The sequence below is a fragment of the Ostrea edulis genome, chromosome 4 (assembly GCF_947568905.1).
Source record: "Ostrea edulis chromosome 4, xbOstEdul1.1, whole genome shotgun sequence".
Taxonomy (NCBI): Eukaryota; Metazoa; Mollusca; class Bivalvia; order Ostreida; family Ostreidae; genus Ostrea; species Ostrea edulis.
This window is the reverse complement of record NC_079167.1, coordinates 90,499,256-90,517,568: the sequence shown is the minus strand read 5'-3', so window position 1 is coordinate 90,517,568 and position 18,313 is coordinate 90,499,256. Positions and strand designations below refer to the sequence as shown.

At 35.2% G+C, this 18,313-nt stretch overlaps 1 protein-coding gene and 1 long non-coding RNA gene across 7 annotated transcripts in view; one reads left to right on the top strand and one right to left on the bottom strand.

The window, feature by feature from the left end:
- Positions 1-18,313, top strand: part of LOC125668460 (receptor-type tyrosine-protein phosphatase kappa-like) — a 184,206-nt gene that overhangs the window by 121,736 nt on the left and 44,157 nt on the right. For 5 of the 6 annotated variants that reach the window (XM_048902659.2, XM_048902660.2, XM_048902661.2 and 2 more), the window contains 3 exons: positions 5,728-5,840; positions 13,662-13,752; positions 16,943-17,022. In XM_048902659.2, the coding sequence (XP_048758616.2) occupies positions 5,728-5,840; positions 13,662-13,752; positions 16,943-17,022 (284 nt within the window). Of the gene's footprint in view, positions 1-5,645; positions 5,841-13,661; positions 13,753-16,942; positions 17,023-18,313 lie in introns of those variants that run through there. The other variant, XM_056164261.1, reaches the window with a different exon arrangement.
- LOC130054428 (uncharacterized) lies at positions 5,560-10,313 on the bottom strand. Its single transcript, XR_008802745.1, has 2 exons — positions 9,731-10,313; positions 5,560-5,795 (listed from the first exon to the last, which is right to left on the bottom strand). It is a non-coding gene; the product is annotated as an uncharacterized LOC130054428 (long non-coding RNA).

Sequence of the window (18,313 nt, the reverse complement as noted above, 5' to 3'; positions counted from 1 at the left end):
GAATTTGTAGATTTGGAACATCAATTAAGATATTAGTTTGAAACTATACAATAGCTTCAAAACAACCAGTCATGCAGTTTTTGGTGGGATTGCACAATGTGCATCCGGTTTATAGAATGGTGGGCAATATATCAAGGAGGCACTGTACCTATTTTTGTAATCAACTCCTCTTACAGCATTTATTTGACATCCTTCAGACCTTGTACAGCTATTATGGAAGCATTGAAGATGTGCATGACTGTCTTCTTGAAAGTGATCAGACATTCTTTGAAAAATTTACAAGTACATGATGTAGTTGCATGAACTTTGTCATTTTTTAAGCATGCATCAGGTACCTTAACTTTGTGCAACCAACTCGATCCTCTCATAGCTTTTACTTCACATTTTTCAGACCTTGTACATTATAGTTGTTATAAAAACATTGAAGATATACATGTGACATTTTAAAAGTGTTTCTGGTTTGTTATTCTTTTTAAAATTCTACATGTTTAGATATGTCATTTTTCCTATATGTTTTGTAAAAAGGTTACCTACATAATCTGGCTTTATTATAAATTCATGCGAAAATCTAAGGCATCTCTAAGTTAGACTTCTTAAAAGCATTACATAATTGATTCTCTACCACAAATACTTCAGTTTATTTTTATTTCTTCTGGATCCCTGTACTGCTGTCAATATAACATATTTTAAAGCAACCCGGCCATTTCTGGTCCTGAATCGATTTTCTATTACGAAAGGAATTAAAAGGCATTTAAGTTACGAGTAATTTATTCGAATAATACAATTGATGTCAAGATAAAGAATAAAACATTGATGCTGTAACAGTGACAACTATAATCAGAAGAGTCTCCTATGGATTTTATTGCAAGAGAGATGAAATGAGCATGGTTTTCTTATTTAAGAAAGTAACAGTTATTAAACCTTTGATCACGGATCTGATTTAGAAGTTTTGTCAGTGAAATTCGTATTCCATGCAGAGCATTGCCTGACCGTGGATCATTGCCTGATGGCGGATCATTGCCTGACCGCTACTGCTGGGGTAACGGAGGCCAAGACCTAACTCTATCACAAGCCCTGATTAAGCGTGTACGTAGCCTGCAGGGCTCCACCAACAGAAAGTTTATTTCTCAACCTCCACATTTTGCCGCTATTCCAGCGTGCATTACATTTGATGAATCACTGATGAAAGAAACAAAACACAGATCACAGATCTTATCATTTGACATATGGCTTTCCTTGTAGAATCTTTTCCCTTGACACATCAGGTGATGTGACCTTTATAATGTGTTCAGGTGTCAGTAACTCACTCGTGATATATATTCCTGCTATCGGGCCATTTTTACAGTGAACATGCATATCCAATTCTCTGTTAATATAATCGATCATTGAATGATTGTTCTATTCCGAAAAAAACAAAATGGAGAGATTAATTTGGATTATTTATTATTTTGAGTGCACTATGTATCATCACATAGAAAAATTAATGACACCAAATCCCTTCCCACCGAGACAGATAATGAGAGGCTGGCTGATTTACTGCACTGTTGACAATATTTGCGTGCGATTCATGAGAAATAAAGTCCGAGGAACAGAATTGTGCAGCCTCACTTTCACAGGGATTCTCCCCTCCACTCACCTTGTCTCCTTTCATTTCGTGGGTAAAACAATTATTCTTGCTGGCACATCGGAGTGATATATTTTGTATTGATGATGAGATGAATTATTAAGCAAGTTATTCCTGGGAATGATCAATATCTAATTTCATTATGATAGGCCACTGATAGCTTTAACACCAGCTAGACCAATTTTCTCCCCACATATTGCAGACTCCAGTTCATTAAAAGTTATGGCCCTTGGGACCAGGGTGGTGCCGCAATAGGGATCACAAAGTTGTACATATGAATATATAGAAATTATATGTGTCTGATAAATCTTAATCGATTTCAATCAATCAATCAATCAATCGGACATAAAGTCTACAATCTGAAGTTGAGAAAGCTGGCATCACCATGAAGGGTAATCTGCAAACAACTGGAGGCAGTTATATGATTCTATGAATAATTGCATGGTATTCATTTTTCTGCCCCACTCTGAATATGGCCATGACATATAGTGTGTCACCTACGTCTTCATCCCTCTATCTGTGTATCATTCCATCTGTCCGTCCATCACACTTTGTGTTTAGCTCAGTTTCATAAAAACTATTCAAGATATTGTTAGCTCACCTGAGCTTCTCTGATCAAAACTTTCCGTTGTCTGTTGTTGTCGTCGTTATCGTAAACTTTTCACATTTTCATCTTTTCCACAACCACTGGGCCAATTTCAACCAAACTTGGCACAAAGCATCCTTGGGTAAAGAGGATTCAAGTTTGTTCAAATGAAGGGCCACGCCCCCTTCAAGGGGGAGATAATCACAAAAATGCAAAAATATTGTGGGGTCATTTGAAGAACCACTGGGCCAGAAATGCTGAAATTTACTTGAAAGCTTCCTGGCATAATGGAAATTCAAGTTTGTTAAAATCATGACCCTTGGGGGTATGTTGGGGCTACAATAGGGGATCAAAGTTAGAAATGCGAATATATAAAGAAAATCTTTTTTAAAAACTTCAAGAACAACTGCTTATTTCACAGACAAATTCCAGCTGGTTAAGCTTTAATTTCAAACACAGAAAGATGCCAAACTTATTCAAGATTTACACCCTTAAGAACTCGAGAAATTAAGAAATCTTCATGTAGCTTTTCACGTTTGCTATACTGGAAATGTAAACAAGAGGTGTAAATACCGGAGTTGGGCATGAAAATTTTCCGGAAATCACAAGTTTCGCAAAATAAAAAAGTTTGGGGTGGCTTGATTTTTGAGGGATGGGCGGGGATGATAATCTATCAATTAAGTTGAATTGGCCTATTGCTCATACAGAAAATTTCCTTGGCTTTTTTTTTTTCCAAGACCTATGTAGTGGTAAGAATTTTCTAAAATTTTGCATGATGCAATTACATGATCCACGATTCTTATACATTGTGTCTTCCTTACTTATAATGGACAAGGCAAAAATCAGGATGTACGTTGTATCTAACCTCACACTTCATCTTCATGTTGATTTGAAAACATCCTTATGCACTGTATATACTACCATTCATATAGTACTTGTGTAGAGTCAGGTTATTTCAACATCATCCCATGAAGGCCATTGTGTGGAAGCACATTTAAAAGATAAATTTCATTTTTGGAAATCCATGAAAGTATGAACTGATGAAGGCCATTGTGTGGAAGCACATTTAAGAAATAAATTTTATTTTTGGAAATCCATGAAAGTATGAACTGATGAAGGCCATTGTGTGGAAGCACATAAATAAATTTTATTTTTGGAAATCCATGAAAGTATGAACTGCAACACTAATTTACGTTGGCGTACTTCATGAAGTATTTTGATTTTATCTATAATTTTTACTTTCATTTTTGTCAGAATTCCCAGCCATTAAGATACATGTATCAAGAATCATGCATGCATTGTTCACAACTGCAGTGCAATCATTGGGAAATGGCTATCCTTGTGATTTGTACAGATATCAAAGGCAAAAACATTGGAGATGTAAATATCAATTTATAGCTGAGTCCCTGAAATGTTCTTCTACCCTGAGCAAACGATGAATGATGCAGAGCAGAGCAATAGAAAATTGCAGGAAAGGGAACGATGAGTACTGAATAAAAGATAATAACGAATAAATGGGAAAAGAGGGGGGTATAATAGAACATTTCAGGTCACCTGATTTTGTACAGTACTATATTGTCTCCCTATATATATCATCCAACATATTTATTATACATGTAAGTTGTGTAAGGCAGAGCTTTTTAGCTGATCTCTTGGTAATTGATGTACCTTTGCAGCTTTGAGCTTATCAAATTTCTGCTGAAAATAAAACTCTTACACATATATTAAAAAGGAAAGAGAAAAAAATCCTCCCTATTATTTTTCTTCATTATGTTTGGATGTCACTTGATCGCTTGATCATTTCATAATGATTTAATTTCCCCAGCATCTAAAAAAAAACTCAAACCCAATCCCCCCTTTTCGATTTTAAAGACCTAGAACATTCAATATGACTCTTGTATTGGATATTGAACAAGCAACGTTGTTTAAACAACTGAGAATTGAGTTTTTAAAATGATTCCTATCTCCTCAGACCTTATTGCCATGCCCGGTTATCTTCATATCCCAGACTCATCCTATCAGCGTTTTAAAAACTCTAGATCTTCCAGCTATTGATTTTGGAGTTCAGTGTTTGCATATATATTGTAATTGACGCAGGTGACAAATATGAATTCTCATCATCGAAATATATAGAAGCTGAAGATTTTTTCTGAGACATACTAGGATTATAAAAAATGGTTTTCTTTCCTCCCATCAGATCAGAAATTGCTGTATAATTAACCTTTTTTTTCCTTGCAATTCAGTTAACTGTAAGATATGTGTGGTTATTTTGTGACTATTGATTGCGATCCGGTGATTGTTTTTTATTGAAACAATAACAGTGTGTGGAGATAATTATGTGAAATTCATCAGAATACAACTCTCAACAGAGGATGCCGATTTCATAATTACATTAATTCATCTTACACCATGATTGAAGCACCATTATGTGAATAATTATCTCCCCTTGAACAGATGGCATTGTGGTTGTGATATAGGGATGCATTGCCAAGAGAATTTTTTTCTACACAGAAAATCAGCAACCACCCAGAGAGACGTGAACAGATGTATAAATAGCGGAGACTGTGACAATTGCCAATAGATTTAAGCTGAATGCTCCAATCGACTCTGTGGCAAGAATTTTTGATACCTCGTGGGTGACATATATATAAGCGCACTCTGATTTTCTGATTAACTTTCCGAGGCGAAGAGTTGTGTGTTCATGGTGTGGTCAGATTCTTATAAGATACTGCACTCGGACCAATCATTGATATTTAAATAGTTTTATGAGTAATTACATCAATCTCAGTCTATTTATAGGTAAATTACATGTAATCACTCGACATATAGCCTATCTTTATCTGTGTGTAAGACATATGTCTCTTACAGATGTATATTAGAATTACATTGGACTATTAATCTACATGATAGGTGATGTATTTACGAAACCATTAGACGTGTGTGCTATAACGTCAGTAGATAATTGGAGAAGTGAAAAGGGCATTGTACAAGTTACCTGTGTGACTGTAGCTGGTGATTGACCAAGACCAGTATGGAAACTTGGGAGGTAGTCATTGAGGTGCCCTGTGTGAAGTATTTAAAAAGATATGCCTGAGATCCTTTGTCAACAATCGATGCATTGATTGGATACACAGACCTACATCTATCGTTTCCTACTGTCAGTGCAGAATTCCATTGTTCTGCACCATTGTCTGTTGCATGGTTAACTCAACAGTTTGTTCAGGGGTACTCATATCAGACCAAAACTTTCATTATTCTCAATGAGAAAAAATACTGAACATTTTTCCCCCTGAGTGAAAGTACCCTGCAGAATGGAGTTTGATAGTGCAAAGGATGATGAAAAAACAAATTTGTCTCTGTGCGCTCTGCTTTTATTTTTCATTTGAATAAAATTTCCCTTGCATAAATAAATGGAGTTTTGGAGATTTTGAGAAGATGGGCAAGAGGCTGTTGATGGCTCTCAGTCATCAGCTCAGTGGTATTAAGTCTGTATTTGGCTTTGATGACTCTTCTGCAGAGAAGGAAGAAAAGGCGGTGGAAGGAGTCAAGAAGGAACCCATTGCAGGGGACCAGTTCCTGCAGAAACTGAAACAGAAAAAATCGGACAAGCAGCTGAACATAGAAGTCAGGGTAAGCATCATTTTATCTAATTTAGATCGATATGTAGAATTCATTCTCTTCATTAATTGAATGTTTCAATGTACCTTGGTATTCACACTTACAGTAAATGTGGTGTCATAAGTGAATTATTTAAGGAGTTGATTTACATTAGTGTATAGAACATCTATTGTAAGACTGGTAACTGTGGTATTTTGCATTTAGATAATCTGTAAGCAATTTTGTGTGTCTGTAGAGTTCATAAAAAGTGATTTTTCTTTATAAAAGTGAATTCTTTTGTTTAGAAATAATTGATTGGTAAACTTTGGATTCTGTAGCATATTGACCACATCATGCAAAATTAAGGAGGAATCACACATCATCATAAAACCCAAATCAAAATATAAATATCAGCAGCACTTGTATATTCCATCTAAATCTAATTGCCTAGCTGGGTAGCTCATTAGGTTAATTAACATGTCAACAGCTGATCTGTTATTAAGATCATGGGTCTATATATAACAGGATTTTTTTTCTTCAAATGACTGTTCCAAAAATGGCATTTTTTAAAAATGATATAAGGTAAATTTGAAAGTTTTTCTATTTCAAAATAATAATGTACATATCCTCCACTTTCCATTTCAAATTTATCTTGTGTGTTATTCTTCCTTAATGTGCAAAAGTTTCCAGATTTTAATCAATCTGTGTATTTCATAGTACCTAATGATAAATCAGAAAATTTCAGAGACCCAGCAGTTTATTACCAGGTGGTATCCGATGTCTTCATTGATTCAGGACATTGTTAAGAACTCTGAGAAGGATCAAAGAAAACACGTGGATAAATATATGAAATGTTTCTCAGATTTCTTTGTCTTACTCCTAAGGGATATAAGACAAAATGTTATTGTTGAAATATTTCCATGCTTATGTGTTCTTATACAGCAGAAGAACATTCACATTAATGTCTGTACTACTCCAAGTCCAATTGTTATCTTTATTGAAACAAGTTAAGGTGTGTAATTTATGGTAATGGTTTTAATGTGAAATATTGATCAATGTTTTTCCATTGTAAATTGTATGTGGAAGTACTAGGAATTAATTTCACATACACTAGGACACAACATCTGTTACAAAGTAACGTTTTAAACAAACTCCGTGCGTTGGAGTTTTCCATTCATTGAGAACAGCATATTTGATAAATATCATATTTCACAAATACAAATTTTAATATGACATGATGTTGTGTTCGCCTTTTTAAAAAAAAATTTTTTTTTTGCAATGATATATCATTTCTGAAATATATCTATAAGGAAGTATTTAAGGTATGAACTTGCTATCGGAAAATGTACTTTAAACCATATCCGTCTCTGACCTGCAGGTATAAGCATATCATTACACATAATCACAGACGTCTGCAGAATCGCAAAATAAGTCGATAGAAAATACAAGTTGATTAAAGAGTCTTTTACAAATTTTGACAAATCAACTGCATTTCAGATCTTTGAGAACAAAACATATAACATATATGGAAGTATACTCTGAAGCTCATTGAATAGTAGTTATAGTGTCAGAATCCACATATGGTGAACAGCATTTGTTTGAACAAATCCACATAGATTGATTGAATATTGTTTAACGTCCCTCTCAAGAATATTTCACTCATATGGAGACGTCACCACTGCCAGTGAAGGGCTGCAAAATTTAGGCCTATGCTCGACGCTTATGGCCATTGAGCAGGGAGGGATCTTATCATGCCACACCTGCTGTGACACGGGACCTCAGTTTTTGTGGTCTCACCCGAAGGACCGCCCCATTTAGTCGCCTCTTAGGACAAGCAAGGAGGTACTGAGGGCCTATTCTAACCCGGATCCCCACAACATAAATCCACATATATGAATAAGTATAAAGTTAAAGACTTGAATAAGTGGATAAATAAGTTATATTTAATGCTGAACAATGTGATTGGATAAATAAGTTATAATGCTGAACAAATTATGAGTGGATAAATAAGTTATTAGGCTAAACAATGTGAGTGGATAAATAAGTTAAAATGCTGAACAATGTGAGTGGATAAATAAGTTATTAGGCTGAACAATGTGAGTGGATAAATAAGTTATTAGGCTGAACAATGTGAGTGGATAAATGAGTTATTAGGCTGAACAATGTGAGTGGATAAATAAGTTATTTAAGGCTGAACAATGTGAGTGGATAAATAAGTTATAAGGCTGAACAATGTAAGTGGATAAATAAGTTATAATGTTGAACAAATTGTGAGTGGATAAGTAAGTTATAAGGCTGAACAATATGAGTGGTTAAATAAGTCACAAAGTTAAAATGCTGAACAATGTGAGTGGATAAATAAGGTATGATGCTCAGGACAATGTGAGTGGAGACACTCTGACAGAAATGAATGCACACCATTATATCTAGAGTGGATGAGCTAATTGGAAGTGGATATCAAGCCTGCCATGGATTTAGTAGCCTAGCTCACCAGTTGAATGATAGCTTAAACCAAGTGGATAAGTTTATACTTTCATCAAAGTAATTATCAGTTGATTCTAATCACTGGACCTGAGAGCCGCAACATGCTGATGGCAAGCGTTATTGTAGTATATGTGTTGTGTTTAGGTTAGGAAAGCATGCGTGCTACACAATAAATGTTCTGTTGTGTTTAGGTTAGGAAAGCATGCGTGCTACACAATAAATGTTCTGTTGTGTTTAGGTTAGGAAAGCATGCGTGCTACACAATAAATGTTCTCGGACGTTTACTGCAAAAATGCAAGAAATTAAATTTCTGTTCTATGATATGCGTGTCACCTCATTTTTCAAACTAATTATTAAGAAATAATGTGATTCTGATGAGCTCAGTAGTGGTGCATCTGAGGAGGGCATATTCGAAACATCTAAAAACTCGCACTACTCGAATCTCTGGAAATGGTAATTAATAAACACCATACGAAGTGGTATGGAAGTCTTGCAAAATTTATGATATTCATAATAAAGCAATTATTTAATGTGACAAAGCATTCTGTTTTATTTCAAATTGGCACTCGGGAATTTATTATTCATAGACAGTACAGTAATAAATGTAATTGCAGAGAATGGAAGCTAGCAAAATTGTGTGAGAAATAATTTGTCACAAATGCGTAATAGTTTCTGTTCACTTTTGATAATTTCATTAATAAGTTTGGTTTATGAGATATCTCATCAGTATAGTGGCAGGTTAATGGCAGGGAGTCTTGTATGTAGTCAGCTGGTCCCTGACAACACTTATTTTGAGCGATAACATCGTGAATTTTAAGTCACTTGTGATATAGTTCTGAGTTATTTGCTGTATAAATCATCAAGGGGAAAACTCGTGGTATATTTGCACACTGCTGTTCAGAGATAGACAGCGATAAATTGTATAATTTCTGCAGTATGTATGTGTTTTGGGGGATATATTGTATTCAAACTATTTCATATTATGGTTATTAAAGTTAATCATGCTGTTAATGTGAACTGTATACAACTGATGATAAAATTTTGCAAGGTAGATTTAGAATTCCTTTAGTTAAATTCACATTTCTGAAATGTCCATTCTCTGTCATTGTTATTGATTGCAAGGTTATAGTTTTGACCAACAGAGAATTTAGTGAAAATCAAACTGCAGTGAAAATAGGCTGCATATATGGTAGCTATTTTAAAGGCTTGAGTTTGGGAACGCGCTTGTACACTTGACAATGAATGAAGCTATATATATACATGAAACGTGGGCTGTCAATTATTACCAATGTTGGCTAAATACATACCAAAAGAGAGTGAATTATAATTGTACAAGAACTCCTATTATAAGCGGCTACTAAGTGACTCAAATGAGGTCATGATAAATAAATAAATGGCACAGTGGGTCCTTGTAGATTAAGATATTTAAAAAAACCAACCAAAAAACCAATAGCACAATTCCAATTCATTTCCTCATTGATCATCCACTTTAAAATTCCCTTTTAAATTCCATAGAAAAAAATGTTCAAACATGACAGCACCGGGAACTGTGGAACTGTAGTGTACCAGGTTATATTCTCTTCCACTGTGCATCCTGTAGATTGCCAATGGGATCATGATCGATGCAGTTTAATTCAATATTAGTAATTATAAGATTGAGTGTTTGTTCGGGCTGCGTTAAAGGTTTTGGAGATCGGTACGAATGTCTGTTGTATTATGGAGGCATACATCACAATCTTGTAGCACTCTTAGCCCGGGAAATCTACGACATCAGTGTCAGCTCTGTGACTTCCATTAGCACCTTAAATGTCATCCATTTTCTCACATGGAGGCTGACATACACATTTCAGAGCCCAAGTACTTGAGAGCAAAGCTATAGTTCTTCATTTTGCATTTCTTCAGAGTGGTGTACATTGTAATTGGGATGATTTATCTTCAGAGAATTATTCTTCCTTCGGAGATGTGTAAAGACCATGCACTTTCAATATTTCAAACTGCTTGGTTGCCCTTGAAAGCTGTAAATTTCACTTTGCAGATTTCATTTTGCAAATGAAATTTTATGTTAGTAGGAATTCATCAATAATGTATTGTATTCTGAAACTGAATTCTGGGAGTTTTTTGATTTCCTGCAGCCAGATAAAAAGCAGCTAAATAAAGCTTCAAAGTTTTTGTCTAAATATAATTGTAAAGCTTTGTGCTCTATCTTTCTAGCTTAGTAATCGGAGTTTGCTGGGAAAATGTTTTCCATCAAATGCATTTTTAATGGACATAGAACTATTATATGTAATGATGGTCATTTCCTGTTCCCAAAATCATTAACCCTGCAGAACTTCACTCGACCAATGATGACTGAATTTTAAATATTGATGTCATGGCTGCAGTATTTAGATATGTTCTCATGAATGTGGCATATTACTTTGATAAATTTGAAAATTATGAAAGAAAACACTATATTGAATTTCTCATATTAAATTAAATGTTAATTATTGCTCTTAAGTTGTTTATTTTTCCTGGCCATGTTTTATGAAAATGGAGACGTAGCATACTGTTATTAATGTTTGCTTTCTAAAGTCAAGTGAAAATGAAAAAAGTCAGGATTTTATCTGAATTTTGAGAAATTGCAGATATAAAATGTATTTATTTTCATGTCATAGGCGAAAAGGAATTCGCACAAGCTTGACTTATTGTTATATACATTTAGTAGCAATTAGGTGTAAATGGCAGTCACTTTTGAAGATATAAATGGATACTTAAGGGCAGACATTATCCCTTAGATATTGTGTATAATTATGGTCATTTTAGGCATTTCATAAATACCTTAATGATATGCCAGCTAGTTGTGCTCTTTTGGTAAAATTTGAGAATGTTGAAAACAATGCAATAGACCATCGATGGTAAATTTATGCTAAGATTCCATTCAATATTCAGACTATAATATACCCACCTGTGTCCATTGTTTCGGTTTTTGAGACTGTTGATTTCACAGAGTGTGATCCAATTTTCTGGATCACCACACTGGTTTTCTGATTCCACATCCGTATCCTCTGAAACTGATGACATCACAATGCATCAATGCAACATTTTTTGTGGAAAATATTGACTGCGTCACAAACAAAACTGTGAACACAAAATATAATTTAACTGTATGTCTGTGTTTTTATACGCCCGTCTTTAGACGGGACGTATTATGGTACAGCGATGTCTGTACATCCGTCCGTCCGTTCGGGGTTTTTTCTTTATAATTTCATTTCCCTTTCACATATCATGCTGACACTTGCTGTGTAGCTTTTTTGTGGGTCACTCTAGATCATACTGCAATTTTGATCCATTTTGACCTTTTTTCCAGGAGTTTTGCCCCTTTATTTGGTAATAATTATTATATGGAGGGTACATAATTTGTCCACCCTACTCCTCCCACAGTTTTCAAGTGAGAGCCTTCTTATTTTGTGGAGTGTTTGTATGGGTATTGAAGATGTGCATGTGGGATGAATTTTGATTTTCTACAATTTTTGAGAAAATTACAGGTTGTTGAACTTGGTCTATTTGGAAATTAATATTCTATATGGAGGGTACATAATTTGTCTGCCCAACTCCTCCCACAGTTTTCAAGTGAGGACCATCTTATTTTGTGGAGTGTTTGTATGGGTATTGAAGATGTGCATCTGGGGAAGGATTTTGATTTTCTTCCATTTTTAAAAAAATTACAGGTTGTTGAACTTGCATGGTCCATTTTGAGGAAATCTAGATTTTTAAGTTAAGACCCTTTATTCATATGAAAGTTTGTCACAGCCTCATGATGGCTGATAATGCCTGAAGCAAAGTTATACAAATTATAGCACAAGAAAAACACCACATATAAGCATTTCACGGGCGTATATGTACCGTTTGCAGTACTCTTGTTGATACTTTGGATTGCAATTATTATCTTATAAATGTGAATTTTAAAATGCATAAGGGGGTATATAATAGGTTTATCATTACTACAATAACTTGATCCAAAGAGTTCGATCACATCTCGTTGACAGGCACGGATCATCAGATGAAACTAGACGCTTCACATCTCATATGATCTGATGATCTGCGCTTGACAATTCAATGTGATCCTACTCTTTGGATTAAGTTACTGTACTAATAAATCGAAGTTGCGGAGGGTATAATGTTTTTGACCCATCCGTCAGTCTCTTTCTTGGCAGCGCAACTCCTCTGAAACCGCTCAACAGAATTTCATGAAACTTTGTAGTTAATAAGGACACACTGTGTAGATTTGCATATTCCCATAAAATTCTGATTCAATAATTTTTCTGGGAGTTAAGCCCTTTTGAACTTAGAATTCCGAGCCCGTCTGTCCTGTTCTTGCAGTATTGCATAGCATTACCATTCATTATGTGAGGCATTGTCAAGCAATGTTGGAGCGAGGGGTATGTGAACTTGCTCACTTTTGGTTTCTCTCATTGAAACTAGAACCATTCAAACGCAAGAGTTTTAAGTTTCATGAAAATCTATTTAGCATTGTTTTGGAGGTTTTCAATTTCATGGCTGTAGTTGCATTAGATTTCAATATAGATAATTACTGACAATACAGCATTGGTTCTGATTGCAGGGGTTAAAGTATAGATACTGGAGAAAATTCACAGGGATTTTGGGTATGACCTTTAAAAACGGAGGTCCCATGTTGTGGCAGACTTTGGCACGTTAAAGAACCCTCTCTGCTATATATGGCCCTGAATGCTAAGCATAGGTTTAAATTTGTGGTACTTCACCTACAACTTGTGACATCTCAATCTTGGTGAAAAATTCTTGACGGGACGTAAAACAAACTATTTTCTTCCATACGCACTGAAAAAAGATTTCTCCCAGATTCGTCGGAGATGTTTCTTGATACACATAATATATGAATTCATATTCATCCAGGTTTAACTTCAACCCATTTCTGTTCATGGAAAAATGAGCAAAAATAAAATGAGGTCAAAATTTATCCCATATACAGCAAAAGTAAAAAGCCTGTACCAACTATTTCACAAATTGTCTATCATATTTTTTCAGTATAAATTTTTTGTAAGTCAGAAGACCCATATGGTAAAAGGGGACTTATGTAATAAGCCATATAATATCTCAAATAAAATCAAAAGAATTTCTGTCATTCATCCATAAACTCTTTGACACTGAACTGGGTTGACTAAAAAGAATAAAATTTGGTTTAAAACTACTAATAAAGGTCAGCATTAAGTGTACTAGGTATATATATACTGTATATATACTATGATAAAAAATTGGCATTAAGTGTACTAGATGTACTAGCTATGATAAAGGTCAACATTATACTATATTGAAATAGTTGACATGATTTTGTATTTCCTTTGTGTATTGTAGGCCATAGTAAGGAACCAGGATGAATTTCCAAATACAGTTGCCATGACACCAGAAAACATTTTGCTGAATGTTAACCAGGATGTAATTACTTGTAAGTGATGTGTTTCATTCGCTTGTTCTTTTTTCCCACATAAATTGTAGAGATGTTTTTGGTCAGTCCTCTGTATATGTGCTTGTCAGTGTAACTCTTTTGAAATTGCTCCACAGAATTTCATGTAACTTTGTATTTTATATGGACATGTTATGTAGATGTCCATACTCAAAGGGAATTCTATTTGATATTTTTTTCTGGGAGTTATATACCCCTTTTGAACATAGAAGTTGGGCCAAAATTAAGCTGTTTGGTGCAACTTGCTTGAAACCTCCCCTCTGAAAATACAGCAGGATATCCCAGGAAGTCCCGAGACAAAATCCCAGGATTTATCAGGATTGTCCTGAAAAGTCCTGCTTTTTTGAAACTGAGATTGACAAGGAATTAGAGGGACGGTATTGGCAGTGGGACATTTCAGGACTTTTAAGGATAATTAATATGAGTTTTAAGCTTAAGTTTTAAGCTATATTATGCAATTACAATGTTTTTACACAATATACATTTCAATTAATTATACCCCCCGCAACAAGTTGTGGGGGGTATACTGGAATCGGGTTGTCCGTCTGTCTGTCTGTCCGTCCGTCCGTCTGTAGACGCAATGGTTTCCAGGCTCTAAAGCATTATCCTTTCCACCTACAGTCACCATATCATACATATGGACTACCCATGGGATGAAGATGTTCCCTATCGATTTTGGGGTCAAAAGGTCAAGGTCAAGCACACTGGACATTGAAGTAGCAATATGGTTTCCGGGCTCTAAAGCGTTATCCTTTCCACCTACAGTCACCATATCATACATATGGACTACCCATGGGATGAAAATGTTCCCTATCGATTTTGGGGTCAAAAGGTCAAAGGTCAAGCGCACTGGACATCGAAGTAGCAATATGGTTCGGTTTGTCATGCCATTTGTTTTTTTACACTCAGAAAAGAGGTAGTTTATACCTATTACCAACACTCTTTGGGAGATTGGGGTAAGCGGGGGGTATTCTTGGTGAGCATTGCTCACAGTACCTCTTGTTCATGTTTAATTTATACTTACATGAATGAATATACTGAGTACTCTATAGCTTAGAAGCAATATATAAGAATTTGTAGTATTTCATGCATAGCATTGCCATTCATTATTGGGATTGGAACTTTATTTAGGTTCGTTTTTAAAATGATAGGAAAAGATATAGTCACACAAGTTTTTTTCTTTTGCTGTATATCACTGCATTATATGGACGAGTCCATTGCTGATTAGAGGGATTGGAGGTTAGGCACACTCCATAATATGTCCGAGTCTCTGTATATAGTAAATAAATGAATATTATAAATACGCTGGATTTGAGATACGTACGTCTGAGTTATTTCCCTTTGAAGAACTCTCATCCATGGTAAGGTGCGTAACAATTTCTTTACATGAGGGAGTGGGACAAATACCCATCTCTGCATAAGTGAATGTGCTCGTTAAGTTTCTCATACGCAGTTTTATCATTCAAATATGCAACTTCCGAGATATCAGCTCTTCTGTGATGGAGGCACGTTCAGTATTCCGTCGAACGCTTTGGTGGGTACAAGATGTATACATATATTATAGACTACCTTATGTAAATAAGGATAGAAGTTATGAAAGTGTGAATTTTGTTTATATTGGCCATTGGTATACATTAAACTGACAATATCAAGAATAATATTTGTTTGAATTAGGTCTTTAAATCAAATATGAAATTATTTTTTATTTCCTCTTTTGCATGAGTGATATTTTAATCAAAGAAAGATGGTGATTATCGATTTTTGTTTGGGCTATTTTATTATTAAATAATCATAAACTTACTAAAATTGTATGTCCCGGCCTGCAGTTTGGGTGGTTGCATGGTGTCTGATAATAGGCCTTTAAGCAATATATGAAGGCAGCGATAAGCATTTGTACCCACCACATGTGGACGATAGTATATGTTTTGCGTCTCACTGTGTGTAAAAGTTCCACACAGGGAAAGAACTATTGGGCAACTCGGAAATTGCGTATTCGATTAATACACTGTGCTGCCGCAACTAAGTAAGTGATAAGTATTCAGGGAGTAATTAGATACATGGAATTCTTATTATATCACGTTATTTCGTTGCATATAGGTATCATATCCAGGATATTACTTGCAAATATGATATGAAATAGTTGTTTTTATGCTTTCACTTTAGTAAAACATGTCTTTAGGTACTGACAAACAAGTTGATGGTGCACACCATATTATCAACGTGAACAACTTCTTAATTCTTTTATCTCAGATTTAAAGTCAGTTAAGGCATATGGGCAGGCCTTGAAAAGAAATTTTCATTATTTAAAAATATCAGAAATTGCAAGTTTTATTGATGAAGTTTGAGATCTAGTAAATAATGAGTATGCATTGCAGAACCTCTCCCATAATACAAGCTTATTTGCTTTCAAGAAAATTATCTACCAGTGGTTGCTCCATTGATTAATGATGTCTCAAGAAATAACACACTTTCACTAACATCAGTTTGTTTGACTAAGAAAACAGAATCAATATTTACTGTACATATGAAATTTACATAAAATAATATCATTTGCAGACTGCGAAATTGAGGCTGGTTCAAAGGTCGGAGTTCATGACGTGTACTGTCATAGTAAAATATGCATCTTCCAAAAGTCATTTCACATATTGTAATGATGGCAAAAGTGATGTATCTGTTTCAAGGTGTATGTTATTCAGACATTTTATTTACTTAGATCTGTAAAATAGTTGTAATTGTAAGCATACCATTTACGGCTCGTGTAGTAGGTACTTTCCTGCAGAATGCTCACATCAACACAGTCACATTTTACATTTACATATAGTTTAATAGTACAATATCACTGAATGATCGAGATAACCATTCGCTGTTATGGAACAAGTAATTAAGGGTTCATAAATTATCATATTCAAAATATTTTCTGTTGATTATTTTATGCTAGATAGCAGTATATCAAAACTTTTTGTGCATTTCTATAGAATGTTAAAAATACAAATTTCCATAACCTTTTTGTTGAGAAAGCATCGATCTGTTTTCCTGCATTGCATGATTCCTACCTTGACTGCTAGCAGCCATTCGGGATGGAAAATTGTTCACTATACTTACAATTTTAAGACAGTAATGTGTAAACTGAAATGACTTGTATCTGATTCAGAATCTATCATTTAATTTGTAGATGACCACTCTCGAGTGATTCTTTATGACGTTCCCCAGGATGAGGGCTGTTCTGACTATGTTAACGCCAGTTTCATCGATGTATGTATCAAAATATATCATTCTAAAATAGAAAGTACACAGAATATTATGATATTTATTATGATATTTAAGTGTGCTTCTGTTGTATGTAATGGTGGTTGTGACAGTAGGTGAGCTATATGACAAAGAGGATGTGACATGTGACTGGGTTTGGTGTGTGGAAGTGGCATGTTACAGTGGGTGTGATGTGTGAGAGTGGGTGTGGTATGTGAAGATGGGTGTTGTCTGTGACTGGGTTTAGTATATGCCAGTGGCTGTGGTATTTGACAGTAGGTGTAATATTTGACAGTGGGTGTGGTCTGTAACTTGATGTAGTATATGCCAGTGAGTGTGATATGTGACAGTGGGTGTGATGATGGGTGTGGTACATGATGGTGGCTGTGGTATTTGACAGTGGGTGTGGTCTGTAACTGGATGTAGTATATGCCAGTGGGTGTAGTATGTGCCAGTAGGTATGGTATGTGACAGTGAGTGTGATATGTGACAGTGGGTGTGATGGTGGGTGTGGTACATGATGGTGGGTGTGGTCTGTAACTGGTTGTAGTATATGCCAGTGGGTGTGATATGTGACAGTGGGTGTGGTATGTGACAGTGGGTGTGATATGTGACAGTGGGTTTGGTAGGTTACAGTGAGTGTGATATGTGACAGTGGGTGTGATATGTGACAGTGGGTGTGGTATGTGACAGTGGGTGTGATATGTGACAGTGGGTTTGGTAGGTTACAGTGGGTGTGATATGTGACAGTGGGTGTGATATGTGACAGTGGGTGTGATATGTGACAGTGGGTGTGCTATGTGACAGTGGGTGTGATATGTGACAGTGGGTGTGCTATGTGACAGTGGGTGTGATATGTGACAATGGGTGTGCTATGTAACTGTGAGTGTACAGTTCCTACGTTTTTCTTGATAAACTGCAAGCACAATGCACACATGATCTTGCATGATATGGAATTGAATTTAACCTGTTGCACAAATGATCCACAATGGAATGACTTTGCACATAATACAAACGACTGTAAATGTTAGTTTAAAAATTGATAGAATTATATCAGTTAGGAAAATGTTCATTAAATCTCCATTTCCATAAGAAGACAAAATTGCCAATAAAAATTCAGGCTAACATTGAAGGTTTTTTTTTTTTGGATAAAATATGTACAGTATATGAAAAACCAAACTTACTGTGTTAACGACTTTGACCTTTACTGCTAAGTTTGGATTATTTCCCTACAGGCCTAAATAACCACTAAGCGTGCCACATTAATTTTATAATTTTGATAATCCCTTAATCATTT